The sequence below is a fragment of the Spinacia oleracea genome, chromosome 4 (assembly GCF_020520425.1).
Source record: "Spinacia oleracea cultivar Varoflay chromosome 4, BTI_SOV_V1, whole genome shotgun sequence".
NCBI classification, from domain to species: Eukaryota; Viridiplantae; Streptophyta; class Magnoliopsida; order Caryophyllales; family Amaranthaceae; genus Spinacia; species Spinacia oleracea.
This window is the reverse complement of record NC_079490.1, coordinates 5,041,377-5,054,884: the sequence shown is the minus strand read 5'-3', so window position 1 is coordinate 5,054,884 and position 13,508 is coordinate 5,041,377. Positions and strand designations below refer to the sequence as shown.

Here is a 13,508-nt window from a genome sequence, read left to right as displayed (position 1 = left end):
TTTTTAAAAACAAATTCAAGGGTTTTGGTCAAATTAAATCGTCAGAAATTAGGGTCAAATCAAATCAATAGAATGAAATGCAAAGATTTCTACTAAAATTCAAACGAACGCATTGTAATAAACTTGACACCAGATTATAATTACTGATCAAAAACACAAAAACAAACATGTCCAGATTCAATCTCAACGTAAAAGGCTAAAAAGATCAACTAACAATGCAGTCTGCAGACAGAACATTCATTTCAAGCAACACTCCATCCAGACAGAACATCCATTTCAAACAATTCCATCCATCCATCAGGACCGTCCCTGAGCCAACAACTCTAAACATGAACCTAATCAATCGTATGAGAATCATATCGAAAAGGATAATATGAATTTGCATTGGAACAATTCAAAAATCATTCAAAACCAATTCATCAATCAACTAAGAACACAATGCAATTGGCAATGAAATTAACACGAAAGATGTTCAGACTTTTCAAATTAAAATGAAAAAGAACCTGAAAAAAGAATCGTAATTCTCCTAAGGGGAGCAGCCGTGTTCTTAGCAAAAAGCGCCACCAGCGCCGCCGGCGATCAATTCTCTGACATAAATCGGCAATGAATCAACAAACGTTGAACCGTCATCCACAATTAAACCTGCAACATTCGACGAAGATGACGAACCCATCTCAAAATCTGACCCAAACCCCACTTCAAGTCGCGTTCAAATTTTGCCAAAATTAACAAATCGAATTGGGGATTTCCCAAAATAGAGAAATTGGGGATGATCAAATATTAGGTCTCGAATTTTTTTTGTAGAAATCTTTGCATTTCATTGGTAGATTTTTTTTAATTAGATCTCGAATTTGACAGAAATTTGGTAGAAACGAACTAATTCAAACTGATGATTCTTCAGCTAAAGAGAGAGAGAGGGAGAAAACGCAGAAAAAATACCTTTAACGCTGCTTTGGGACGCGATTTGGTGACGGACGACGGCGAGGAACGCAACCCTAGAAACGACGGCGATTTGGTGACGGAAAAGTGAGGAGAGACCGAGAGAGAAGAGTGAGAGGGGGAGAGAGGATACAAATCGCGATGAGGACGATAGGCTCAGCAACCGGCGAGAGAGTGAACGGCTGGTTTGTTTGTGAGTCAAAAGCAGGGGTGTTTTAGTCATTTCAAAGGGGGACACAAAAAGTGTTATTACCGAAACGCCCTCAGCTGTTCCTTTATATAATAGAGATTTTCAAATGCAGAAAATCAATTTCTTTGTGAAATTTGAAAAGTCACAACTACCCTTATAAATCCTTATTAAATATTTTTTTTTTTTAAAATATATCAAACTCATCATTATCTTTCTATTTTTTTGCACCAGTGCCGCTGAAAGTGAGACCAACACCATTAATATAACAAACCAAAACAAACCATTTCCATGTCAGGCTTGGCAGCCATTAAGAACTAACGAGGTCTTGCGAATTTGGCCATTATTTTGGGTATTCTATGCGTACCCTTACATTCCTTGACTCCTTGTTGAAGATGGTGTTAGTGGTTTTGCAGGTATGGGAAGTTCCGTACTCTGTAGCTTGATAGTATTTTTTTTAATTTAATGTTTTTGGCTATTTTGGTAATTTCTAGTTTTGTATTAAGAAATTAATTTCTGCATTTAGCAACACCCTTTTCTTTTTGTTCTTTACGTTTGGCCTTTTAAATTACGTTTATTAATAATGTTTTCACTTTTATCAAAAAACTGATATTAGAAAAATGAGAAAAATTTAATGTCCCAATAGAAAAGTATAAGAGACTAAATGACGCAATGAATTTAATTGGTTTAAATAATCATTGAATACAAATTTTGATAGAATATTAAAGCATTTATGTAATAATATAAAAGAAAATGTAAAGAACATTTTAAAACACCCAAAAAGGAAAACGTAAAGAACAAAAAGAAATGGAGGAAGTAGCATCTATGGTTAGCTAATACCAATGTAATTCGGTATGCCACATCAATTTTTCAAGCAACAATATTGTCTAGCTCTAATAATTAGCAAGTAGCATGATTTTTTTTAACTCTTTTTTTAAAAAAAAAAAATCTTTATTCTATTATTACATTTATATAATTATATTCCAAATAATTAGGATTTTTTTCCAAGCTAATTAGCTTGGTACTTGGTAGACCTAATTTGCTTAGTCTAGCTAATTTAACAAAATTGCTCCGATAAATTTAACTACTTAATTAAAAGTTTTGGAAATTACAAAAAAATCCCTAATTAGAACCATTGAATTTACCCAAGAGTAAATATTTCAAAGGTAAACAATACTACCTCCGTCGTTTTTTGTTTTTTTACATTTTTCTATTTTGGTGTCCCAAAATGTTCTTTACATTTCCTTTTATATTATCACATAAATGCTTTAATATTCTATCATAATTTTTACCTAACGATTATTTTATCCAATTAAATAGATTGAGTTATTTAATTTCTCGCAATTTTTCATTGGGATATTCAATTTTTCTCATTTTTCCAATATTAAATTTTTGATAAAAATGAAAATATTATAAATAAGCATAATTTGACTTGTTTGAATTTTTTAAAAAAATTGAGAATCTCAAGGCGTATTAATTAAAACGGGTGCAAAATACCTTGCCGGAAAACAGTCAAACACCTTCAAAGATGCCCTGTTCTTGTTCTGAAAGATTACAGAGAGAAAGGTGTTGCTCCGTACATGATACTCTTTCTTTGTTGGTTAATCTTCGAATAGCTTATTGTTTCTGTGTATGCAATTGCTAATTTTTTTTTGGATGATTGCAGGTTTAATTGAGTTGCTAAAGACGAACAGAAATGTAGGCACGCCAACTGTTTGATGAAATGCGAAAGAGAGGTATTCCCAATTATATCTCTATAATGTACAAACTTATTGGAGGAGGGGGCAAGGGGTTCCTCTTACCACCCCGAACTCACAAAGTGTTTAGCCCGCTAACTCAGGGCGGCCGGGTGGGTTGATTGCAGGTTTAACTGAGGTGTTTAAGATGAACAGAAACGTATGCACACAAACTGTTTGATGAAATGCCAAAGAGAGGTATTATCAATTGTGTCTCTTTAATTTAATGTATAGAATTACTGGGTTTTGTTTTTAATTGTTTCTTGTTTTGGTATTTCCTTGTCCTGTTTGATTGTTAATCTTAGGACTTGAATATATGAACCAATCTGATGCTCACCAAGATTTGCACTTTTCTAATTCACCAAAATTGTAGTACTTGCCTTTGAAGTGAAAGAAAAAGTTAATTAATTATTGGTATGTTGAAGACATTACTGTCATCTGGCCCATTTTGTGAAGTGAATTTTCGCGTCATTAACCGAAAAATCCCTAACCAAACAATATTTGTAGAACCTTAACTAACCTAATATGTTAGCTATAGTAGCAAGAAAAAGGATCATCCCAAGAGAAGTTGCAAGTTTTGTAGAAAATAGTAGGGGAAATAAGCTAGCTCGGAAAAGTGGTTTTCTGGAATTCTAAAAGTCTAGTGGAACAAAATCAAGGAAATAGTGAAATGTCAAGGTTTAAAGGGACTAGGGGATTGGGATTCATCAAGGGGGTCAAATGGGGATAGCAAGGGCACACAAAACAAGCAAGACAAACAAAGACAAGTTGCTATCTTCCAAACAAATTATGGAATTGCGGAAACACCATTTTTGGCTGTTACAATCACTTCTTGGTAGTTGGAACTGGACTGAATATCGACTCCTTGGAGCGTGGTCCATCGTAACTACTACTACCTCTTATTGTAGAAAGTTACAAAGTTTCTGGCCATTTTTTGACCATGTGCCACTGAAGAGATCTGGCCTTGTTTTTCTTCTTCTAATCTCACTGTCAAGCAAAACTCCCCTTCCTAAAACAATGCACTAGTCCAACGAATAGAAAATTGAAGAAATATATTAACCATCATCTAGGATTGAATAAATGAAAAATACATAGACGATACACCAGCTTTTGAAAAGTAGTACTTAAATTTATGGCGTGGAAGTGTGAGACATGTGAAAGTAAAACCAGAACTTGAAGATATTTACCATCATTTAGGATTGGATAACAAAGACGTTTCAGCAGAACTTAAAGAGATATTTTCCGGATAAAAGGTTTTAGAACTTAAAAGGCCGTCATATGAATAATTTGTTGTTCGACTTGTCCCAGTGATCACTTGTTCTGTCCAGTTCTTTTGATTTTTTCCTGGGAAATGGAGTGACATCACCCTTTCTATCTCCACTAGAACTTCTTTCATTGATGGTCTTGTCTTCTCATCTAAGTTCAAACATCGTTTTCCAAGATTAGCAATGGCGAGAAACTCTTCCTTTGAACCCTCTTGGAGGATTTGTGAATCTACAATATCAAGCAAATTAGAGTTTTCCAGGTGGGAAAGGAACCACAATACCAAACTTCTATCTTCTTGGATCATACTTCTTATTGCCTTCTGTCCTGTTAAAAGTTCGATAAGAACTACTCCAAAACTATACACATCACTTTTTTCGGTAAACTGACTTGATTGGAAGTACACTGGATCCAAATAACCAAATGTTCCATGAACATGCGTAGTTACATGGGTCAGATCGATAGCAACTAATTTTGATGTCCCAAAATCTGACAACTTTGCCCTATACTTGTCATCCAAAAGTATGTTAGATGATTTGATGTCTCTATGAAAAATAGGAATAGAGGATGAAGTATGCAGATAAGCAAGCGCTCCAGCTGAATCAGAAGCGATTTGCAATCGCATTTTCCAAGTGATTGGGAAATCTTCAGTTGGATGATGAATATGCTGGAAGAGAGTTCCATTTAGTATATACTCGTAAACCAGCAATGGGACTTCAGCTTCCAAACAACAACCTAATAACTTCACTATATTCCTGTGATTGATTTGTGATAAGATAACAACTTCATTAACAAAATCTCTTAATTGACTTTCATTAACCACTTCTGACTTCTTTATGGCAACAATTCTTCCTTCACTCAGCATTCCTTTATAAACGGTACCTTGACCACCTTTTCCCAGTATTCTGTCTTCATTAAAGTTATCAGTAACTCTTTCTAACTCATCAATTGTGAAGATTTTGATTGTTGCCATGGCACTTTCATCGGTAGCCATTTGTTGTAATAGCAACCGGCTATTCTGCTCAAAGTATTTAGCCTTTTGCTCAACAATCCTTCTCTTTTCGATAATATAAGAAAGCCACCAGCTAACAAGGAGCATGCTTATTATTCCCAAGGATATGCCTAATCCTGAAGCTAAAACACAAATCAAATGACTATCATTATTTGTAAGTCAGTCATTTTCATTAACCACAAAGGCATTTTGAGCAATATTGATTTCGTCGTTCTTGATTCATAACCTCATTGTTCAACATAATCTAACTTTATCTTTCAAATATAAATGAACAAATAGGAACACTGATGGTTATTCTCCAAAGATAAATAGATATGCAAAGATTACCAAGATTAGTGATTATCTTTAATAAGCCGTCAGGATAACACCCCCTTCCAGATTTGAATCCGTCACCTGAATATCCACTAGGACAGGAGCAATTGAAACTCCCTGCAACATTTTTGCAATATTTGGCACATGGACGAGAAGCACACTCATCGATGTCTATACAAAAGTTAAGACATTGTTTAGAGTCAGATTAGATTGTTGTTCTCTCAACAAAGATTTATCAAACAATATGACATGTAATACAGTAATAGAGTATAAAATACTTCGTGTGACACAAGCACTCTTATCTCCATTAACATTTATTGTAACAGAAATATTAAGTCCACAATCCTAGGCAAATCCCTAATCAGAAAGGTCTACTTGTATTATAAACAGTCATTGTCTATTAAAAATAACATCATGTCCATAAAAAAGACTACAAAGAAAGAAGCATTAGTCTACAAAACTCTCTTCCATTAAAAAAGACCCTTGGCCCGGTGACCCGGTGTAGGCAGTCCCTAGCGTGCCTAGTTTTATACTAGCTGATTGTACCTAACTGGTTGTATTAGCCGTTTGTGTAAAAATGTCTAGTAAACAGTTAATAGTTACTTTATTGTGTAAAATGACAACTTAAGATATTGACATAATTTATTAGTTATTGTGCAACCTTGGTAAAGGTAGAAATTACTAAATTTGACCTACTTTAAGATAGAATAGTCATTTTCTCTCACTATCTCAAACTTTTCTCACCTTCTCACCAAAAAGTTCATGTTTTTAGCTTTTTTAATATTAGCCTTTTGGACTCAAACCTCTATTCCAATCCATTCTCAACCACAAACTCTCATTAGAGGTTTAAGATAGTCAAACCTCTCTTTTACCTCAAACCTTTCTCATCCAAAAGCTCACACTTCCTCTGCTCCACAAATATCGCACCATGTTGACTTTTACATTATTCATGTTGTGTCTTTTACCATCTTTTTTGATATATACTTAAAAGAATATGTAATCATATAGAATCTTATTAGATTTGTATTGATGTCTACTTTCTAAGATCATTTTTTTATATATAATTTTTACTTATGCATAATTCGAGAGATAACGAGTCAAAGTCGTGTGTTAGATAACGTGAAGTCAACATGGTGCAATATTTAAGGAACGGAGGAAGTATTATTAGTTTTTTTTTTTTAAATAGCTTGTTGGACTCAAGCCTCTACCCTGCTCAACCAAACATTCTCATTAAACTCTTTTACCTCAAACCTCTTTTTATTTTTGGCCCAAACTTCTCTCAACCAAACACCCCCCTAAGTTTATTTTGGTGCAATAGGTATTTTATTAGTTGTACCGTATCCATTTTATGTTTGCTAAAGCACAATTTTGACCACTAATGTATTTAATTATGTGTAAGTATTACATGTTGATATTTTAAAATTTTACTTTCATATATTGTGACGAATTTAATTGGATCCCACTCACATGACCATTTTTTTACTTATAAATAACCAAATATGGATGCCATTTGTTGAAAAAGTCAATATAGTAGAACTGAAAGTTGGAAGTATGGTTTGTCACTTTGATTCAATTTATACTAGTCCTTAGGATTCAATGAAGTTTTAACTTGTACTGTTATTGTTAGCCCAAATAATGTTGCAGCCCGGTTGCGGATAAGGATTGCCCTGTGCATATATTGTGGGTGAGGGGGGGGGGGGGGGGGGGAGGGGAGGCACCAACCTGTGCAACCCGGTTCCAGATAAGGTTGACCCTCATAGCCAGAGCGGCATTTGCAGCGGTATCCACCCGCTTCAGAATCAATACATTCAGCATTTGATTGACAAATATTCTTCTTTTTCGCCTCTTTGCAGGAAGTATAACGTTCAAAAGCCCAATCCAACACAACCGGGACTTCTTGTTTGGTTCTCTTTTCCACGGTGCCATTAGTCGTCAAATCAGAAGCTCCACCAAAGCTGAAGTTGCCAACTTTAGCAAAGAACGCGTAGCTACAATATTCAGCAGGTACATATTCTTTCTGTCTCTGCCGATTTTCCACCGTGTAAAGATCAATTGTGAAATCTTGCAACCCAATTGGGACGGATGTCTGGCAACAACCCAAACCCGAACAAGATCCTGGCTTCATCACGGTTAGATTTGCACACATTGTAATGCAACCAGCCCTATAATAGAGCGGAGCCTCATATGGCGAGGTCCCTCCAGAATCACCAATGAGTGCATAGTCATTATAGCCAATGACTGTGAGGTTGTTTGCAGTGTGTGATAAAGTGAAGGGAGAACCTGATATATTAAATTTCCCCTCATTTTCAGATACCTTCTTTCCCCGAAAATCATAGCACCTAGAGGCTATCTGAGAATTCCGAATCACTACCTCAGTTTCTGTTATCTCCAAGATTTCCCTATCTTCTAAATCAAGGGGTCCCCAAAGGAAGGCTTTCGGAGAATCATAGGTGGTTTTGTCACATGTGATGGTGAACCAATCATCATGTGCGCATTGACGACCAACCCCAAAGGGGTATGGGATTGTTAAGCTGCCACATGTACGGGCACAATTGCTGTGTTTTGTGATAACTGCTGCTGTGAGCATAGTTTTTGGTGGTATAGCAGTACTGCTGGTGGGATCTGCTATGGCTTCCACTGAGACTGGTAGGAGGAATAAGAGAAGCCATAGGATTGAAAGACTCATTTTTGCATCTCATAACTTTTTCTTACAATCTTTTCCAAGGACATACATATAGTTGCATAATAAGTCAATGATCTCATCCACAGAACTTCCATCCTGCAGAAAATGTCTTAATATAGCATATTTTATGCAGGATTTGATAATGTCTTCTGCAACTTGACTCTGAAGAATACTTCTCCTGTAGAACTTGAGTTGCATCCCGCTCTTGGTTGCAAGAAATTTTATCAGGTTGGTTACTTCTTCAATCATGTCATTTTCAAAGTATTCATGCAGTGCATAACGTTTACAGAATAATTAAGGGAAAAAAACAGGGAACCGGGAACTTTTCTTGTTTTTATTAATATCCCGTAGTTATCAATCTGTTGTAACTGAGCTTTGAAGCCCCAGTTGGGTTTTTGAATAAGACGGAGGGTCCGTTTATTTTGACAGAAAACACTTTTCAGAAAAATGATTTTCTTATTTTATTTGTTTGTTTTAAGGCGGAAAACAATTTTCTTAAGGGTGGAAATCAACTTTCTCTTAAGGGTGGAAAACAACTTTCTCAAGGGGAAACCATGTTCCTTTTAATAAGAAGGAATGACACATTTTCCACTCTACATTTATCATTATCTAGGATTGAATAACAAAGACATTTCTGCAGAACATAAAGAGCTATTCTCTTTATAAAATGCGCTAGAACTCGAATAACCATGTCCTTCATACATATGATTGATTTTTCCGGTGACTGTTTCCTCGGTTTCTGGGCCGTTCTTTCTATTTCTTTCAAGGAAATGAAGTGATATTACCCCCTCTATCTCTATCAGAACTTCTTTCATGGTGGGTCTTTTCTTTCCATCCAAGTTTAAACACCGCATTGCAAGATTCGCAATAGTCTGCAACTCTTCTTCTGAACCCTCTTGCAGGACTTCAGAATCTACAATATCCTGCAGACGAGAGTCTTTCATATGGGAAAGAAACCAAGATGTCAAACTTCTATCTTCTTCCAATGTAGCACGTATTGCCTTTTGTCCGGTTATAAGCTCGACAAGAACTACCCCGAAGCTATAGACATCACTCTTTTCGGTGAACATACTTGATTGAAAGTACTCCGGATCTAAATAACCAAACGTCCCCATAACTCGAGTGGTAACATGAGTTTGATCAATAGAAATCGACAATGAAGTCCCAAAATCTGACAATTTCCCCCTGTATTTATCATCCAAGAGTATATTTGAGGATTTAATGTCTCGATGAAGGATAGGAATAGCAGACGATGAATGCAAGTAAGCTAGTGCTCCAGCTGAATCAGAAGCAATCTGCAAACGCATTCTCCATGTGATAGAAAACTCTTCACTCGGGTTATGAATATGATGGAAGAGAGTCCCATTTTGGATGAACTCGTAAACTAATATGGGGACCTCGGTTTCTAAACAACATCCTAGTAACTTCACTATATTCCTGTGGTTAATCTGTGATGATATAACCACTTCATTGATGAAACCTCCCAACTGACTTTCATCAACCTTTTTCGCCTTTTTTATGGCAACGATTTTCCCTTCGCTTAACATTCCTTTGTAGACCGTACCTTGACCTCCTTGTCCGATGATCCTGTCCTCGTTGAAGTGGTCAGTTGCTTTGTCTAATTCGTCTGCAGTAAAGATTTTAAGTCTTGCTACTACACTTTCATCAGTAGCCATTTGTTGTTCTAGTAACATACCACCATTTCGCTCGAAGTATTTGGCCTTTTGTTTGATTATCCTTCTCTTTTTTATTACAGAAGAAAACCACCAACCAACAAGGAGCAGAAGTATTGTTCCCAAGGATATGCCTAATCCTGCAATTCACAAACAAACACATTTGGAAATTCATTATGCTGATTACCAAAGGTGCGTCTCTATTCACCTGATTTTCATTCTTATCTGAAAGTAGTTGAACTTATCTGAATTTATCAAAACTTATTGTAGTTATAATTTGCCCTTATTTTTCCTGAACTTATCTTATCTGAACTTATTTTTTCTGAAATAAACGGAAATAAGGTGAACAAAATATTGCCTAATATAAGCATCCGGATCCTCTGTTCCAAATTGCTGTCCTATCTACTGTCCCAACTCAACAAAATTTGATTATTTACAAAGAATACAAATAAGTTATTCATGTTTTGACCCATGCATACCCCCTACCACCTTATTAGCTGTCATTTACAGAGTAATGAATTTTATTTTGAAAAATGAGGTTTAATTACCTATTGAGAATGATTTTTTCATAAATATCAATCAAAAAGTTTGTTTTTGATGAGAAATCATCTACTACTTATTGGAACTCTCCCTATCCTAACTAGCAAGTCACCAATTTCATCACAAAAAATGAAATTAATCCAATTTTGTTAAGTTGGGACAGTAGATGGGTCATGAATTGGAATAGAGGATCCGGACTCCTAATTTAAACTACCCAATTTCTTTAAACTGCATAAAGACATTAGAATTTCAGCGCGTGCCTGATATACAGAACACCAGTGTTTAGTGCCTGTTACCAAAATGTTGAGCATATTCATATTCTCATCTTTCAAACAGAAACAGAACAGACTGGTACATAATGAAAAAATTTCTCAAAAGATAAACAGACTGAGAGATTACCAAGAGTGATTTTCTTGAGGGTTGACGAGCTCTTATCCGGATTCCGTACGCAACCACTCCCAGACTTTTGTCCATCGCCAGAATAACCTCGAGGGCAAGAGCATCTGTAGCCCCCCACAGTGTTAACACAAGCCGTGGTACATGGATTATTCGTACCAGCAGCGCACTCATTGATGTCTATACAAAAGTTAAGATGAAAATGAAGTTCCTTGTTAAGAATAAAATTGAAAATTTCTAGACCGGATCATCTTGAGCCCGCTCCTAAAATAGCGGATTCTGGGCAGATTTCAGGCCCGTTCTGACCCGGCCCGATTTTAGTTTGACCCGAAAATGATCCAAAACCCCCGCTATTATTAGACCAATATAGCGGGTTTTGGGCACAAAAAACGGCAGAAAGTTTGACCTGGCCCCACAATGGGCTTATTTTGGTCATGGCCCAGCCCAAACGTGGCCTTCCGTGAAGGCAGGTCGGCTTGGGTTCGGGCCACGACCAAATTTTTTTGCCCATCATGTTGGGCAATGCCAAAAGTCCGGGCAGTTTTTTTTCTACCCAAAACCCGCTATTTTGGGACATTTTCGGATTGGGTCAAGTGTATAACTAAAATTCAAGTTTGAGTTGCCCAAAACCCACCAAGAAAATATAACCGGGCCTAAAATTTCTGCCCCAATACCAGCTTTTTTCGGGCCGAGCCGGCCAGCGGGTCGGGCTCAAGATGATCAGTTTTATTCGAAATTTTCTATTCATCAAGTAAAAATGACAAACACTAACTCTGCCTATGCTGTAACTTAACCATACCTTTGCAACCAGATTGAAGATAAGGATTTCCCTCGTAGCCACGGAGGCAGCGGCAACGGTATCCCATATAAGTATCAAAACATTCAGTATTAGACTGACAAAAGTACGGATTATCAGTCGAATTCATCTGTTTCGCCTCTCTGCAGGAAGTATTCAGTTGAATGTTCCAATCCAGCACAATAGGAACTTCCTGCAAGATTCTATTCTGAACAACACCACCAGCACCTGTTATATCAGAAGTCCCACCAAATTCAAAGCTCCCATTCCGTGCAAAGAACGCGTAGCTACAAGTTGGCTGGTCAGCATATGGGCGGCCAATGCCGTCGTGCAAGCTCGAAAGCCGTACTGATAACTCTTGCCAACCAGCTGCTAAAATGGGTGTTTCACAACAACCCGAACCCAAACACGAACCTCTTGTAACCGCTTCTGTATTGCACAGAGCAATGCAACCAGCCGATTCTAAGGTCGCACTCACGCCTTGACCTTCTAGAAGTGCGTACTCATCACAGCCGATAACTGTAAGTCTGTTTTCAGTCGATACACTAAACGGAGACCCGATCATGTCTAAGTTCCCGGGTATTTCAGAGGTCACATTCCCCTCCGAATCATAGCAACGTGAGGTTACAGCATTGTTTCGGATAGTTATTTGGGTTTCGGTTATATCCAAGATGTCGGTAAAGTCACTACCGTATTGTGATACAGGTATGGCTCTTGGTGGATTGTAAGAGGTGTTGCAGATGATAGCGTACGCTTCCTCGAGGTAGCAGTTATGACCAATGCCAAAGGGGTATGGGATTGTTAGGTTGCCACATTTCTGTTGGCAGCCGGGTTTGGTGGTGTTTGCAGCTGTGATCATGTTTTTGGGTGTTATCGAAGCGGTGGTGACAACCAATGTGGTTGCAACCATTGCCAGAAAGAGGAGATGATGCCATGGAAGAAGATGCATGTTTTGCAATTTTGAGTTCATTTCAGAAACTTATGATTATAATACCCAGATAAATTATTACTAAAATAAGTAAGCAAAGAAGACTTTGAATGATTTGATGAGTTCCCACATAAGCAGCCGCCACCAGAAGTGCTAGGAAACAGGGATTGGGCCTTGGGAAGACCGCAGATTGGATTGTATAATAAAGAATAAGATTGTGATGTATTAGGCGAGGTGTAATTAGTTGATTTTTTTTTTCTTTTTTAGTTTAAATTTTTGGCAGTAGAACTAGAAACTAGAAAGCGGTGATATTTCAATCTTATTACATTATTATTTAAATTCAAATGCACGCGATGCGTGATTGGAAGTTCTAAAATACCAAAGAACTCATTTTTTTGGTACTCAATTATTGTACTCTTATTTGTAGGAGGTTTAGTAAAATAAATATAAGAAGGAAAATAATGTGTATAGTGGTTAAAGTAGATGAGAGAGATGACTGTAATTATTGTAAGAGAAACAAGTAAGACTGTAAGATAAGTATGGAGTAGTATGAAGCCCTTTTTGGTGTAAAAACAGTATGAAGCCTACGGGTTAGTTTAATATAATCTTCATTTCTGCGTTAAAATAAATATGTAGTAGTCAAATATGTACCCAAAAATAGAATAAAATAGAAGGGTAGAACCAAAAGAACACCCCCTTCTTTAGGGATGTCAACGAGCCGAGCCGAGCCGAGTATTTGGCTGTTCGAGCTAGGCTTGATAAGAAATTTCCGAGCTCGAGCCGAGCTTAACCGAGCTTTCATTTTTTCCTGTTCGAGCTTGGCTCATTTAAGTTTTTCATTGTTCGAGCTTAGCTCACGAGTAGCTTGTTTAAGTTCAAGCTCGAGCCGAGCCGAGCTATTAACGAACGAGCCTTAATAAACGAGTTTTTAACAAACAAACCTTAAAAAACAAGCAAGATCGAATTTAAATGATTATATTAATAAATGAAATATTATTTTAAAAAATTATAAAACATAAAAACATAACCATACCCAAATAAAA

At 36.7% G+C, this 13,508-nt stretch overlaps 2 protein-coding genes and 1 long non-coding RNA gene across 3 annotated transcripts; 1 reads left to right on the top strand and 2 right to left on the bottom strand.

Annotated features, from left to right (window-relative positions):
• Positions 1–2,492: 2,492 nt before the first annotated feature.
• On the top strand, positions 2,493–12,832 carry LOC110799619 (uncharacterized). The gene is made up of 7 exons (XR_002536432.2): positions 2,493–2,692; positions 2,793–2,862; positions 2,991–3,060; positions 7,303–7,453; positions 8,266–8,360; positions 9,889–9,997; positions 10,682–12,832. It is a non-coding gene; the product is annotated as an uncharacterized lncRNA (long non-coding RNA).
• LOC110799610 (wall-associated receptor kinase-like 8) lies at positions 3,447–8,172 on the bottom strand. The gene is made up of 3 exons (XM_056842484.1): positions 7,172–8,172; positions 5,465–5,620; positions 3,447–5,259 (listed from the first exon to the last, which is right to left on the bottom strand). Exons 1-3 carry the CDS (start codon positions 8,133–8,135, stop codon positions 4,052–4,054), a joined length of 2,328 nt encoding a protein of 775 aa, XP_056698462.1. The 5' UTR covers positions 8,136–8,172; the 3' UTR covers positions 3,447–4,051.
• Positions 8,559–12,507, bottom strand: LOC110799609 (wall-associated receptor kinase 2). Its single transcript, XM_022004891.2, has 3 exons — positions 11,541–12,507; positions 10,745–10,921; positions 8,559–9,945 (listed from the first exon to the last, which is right to left on the bottom strand). The coding sequence occupies exons 1-3, from the start codon at positions 12,505–12,507 to the stop codon at positions 8,738–8,740; spliced, it is 2,352 nt and encodes a 783-aa protein (XP_021860583.1). The 3' UTR covers positions 8,559–8,737.
• Positions 12,833–13,508: the final 676 nt, after the last annotated feature.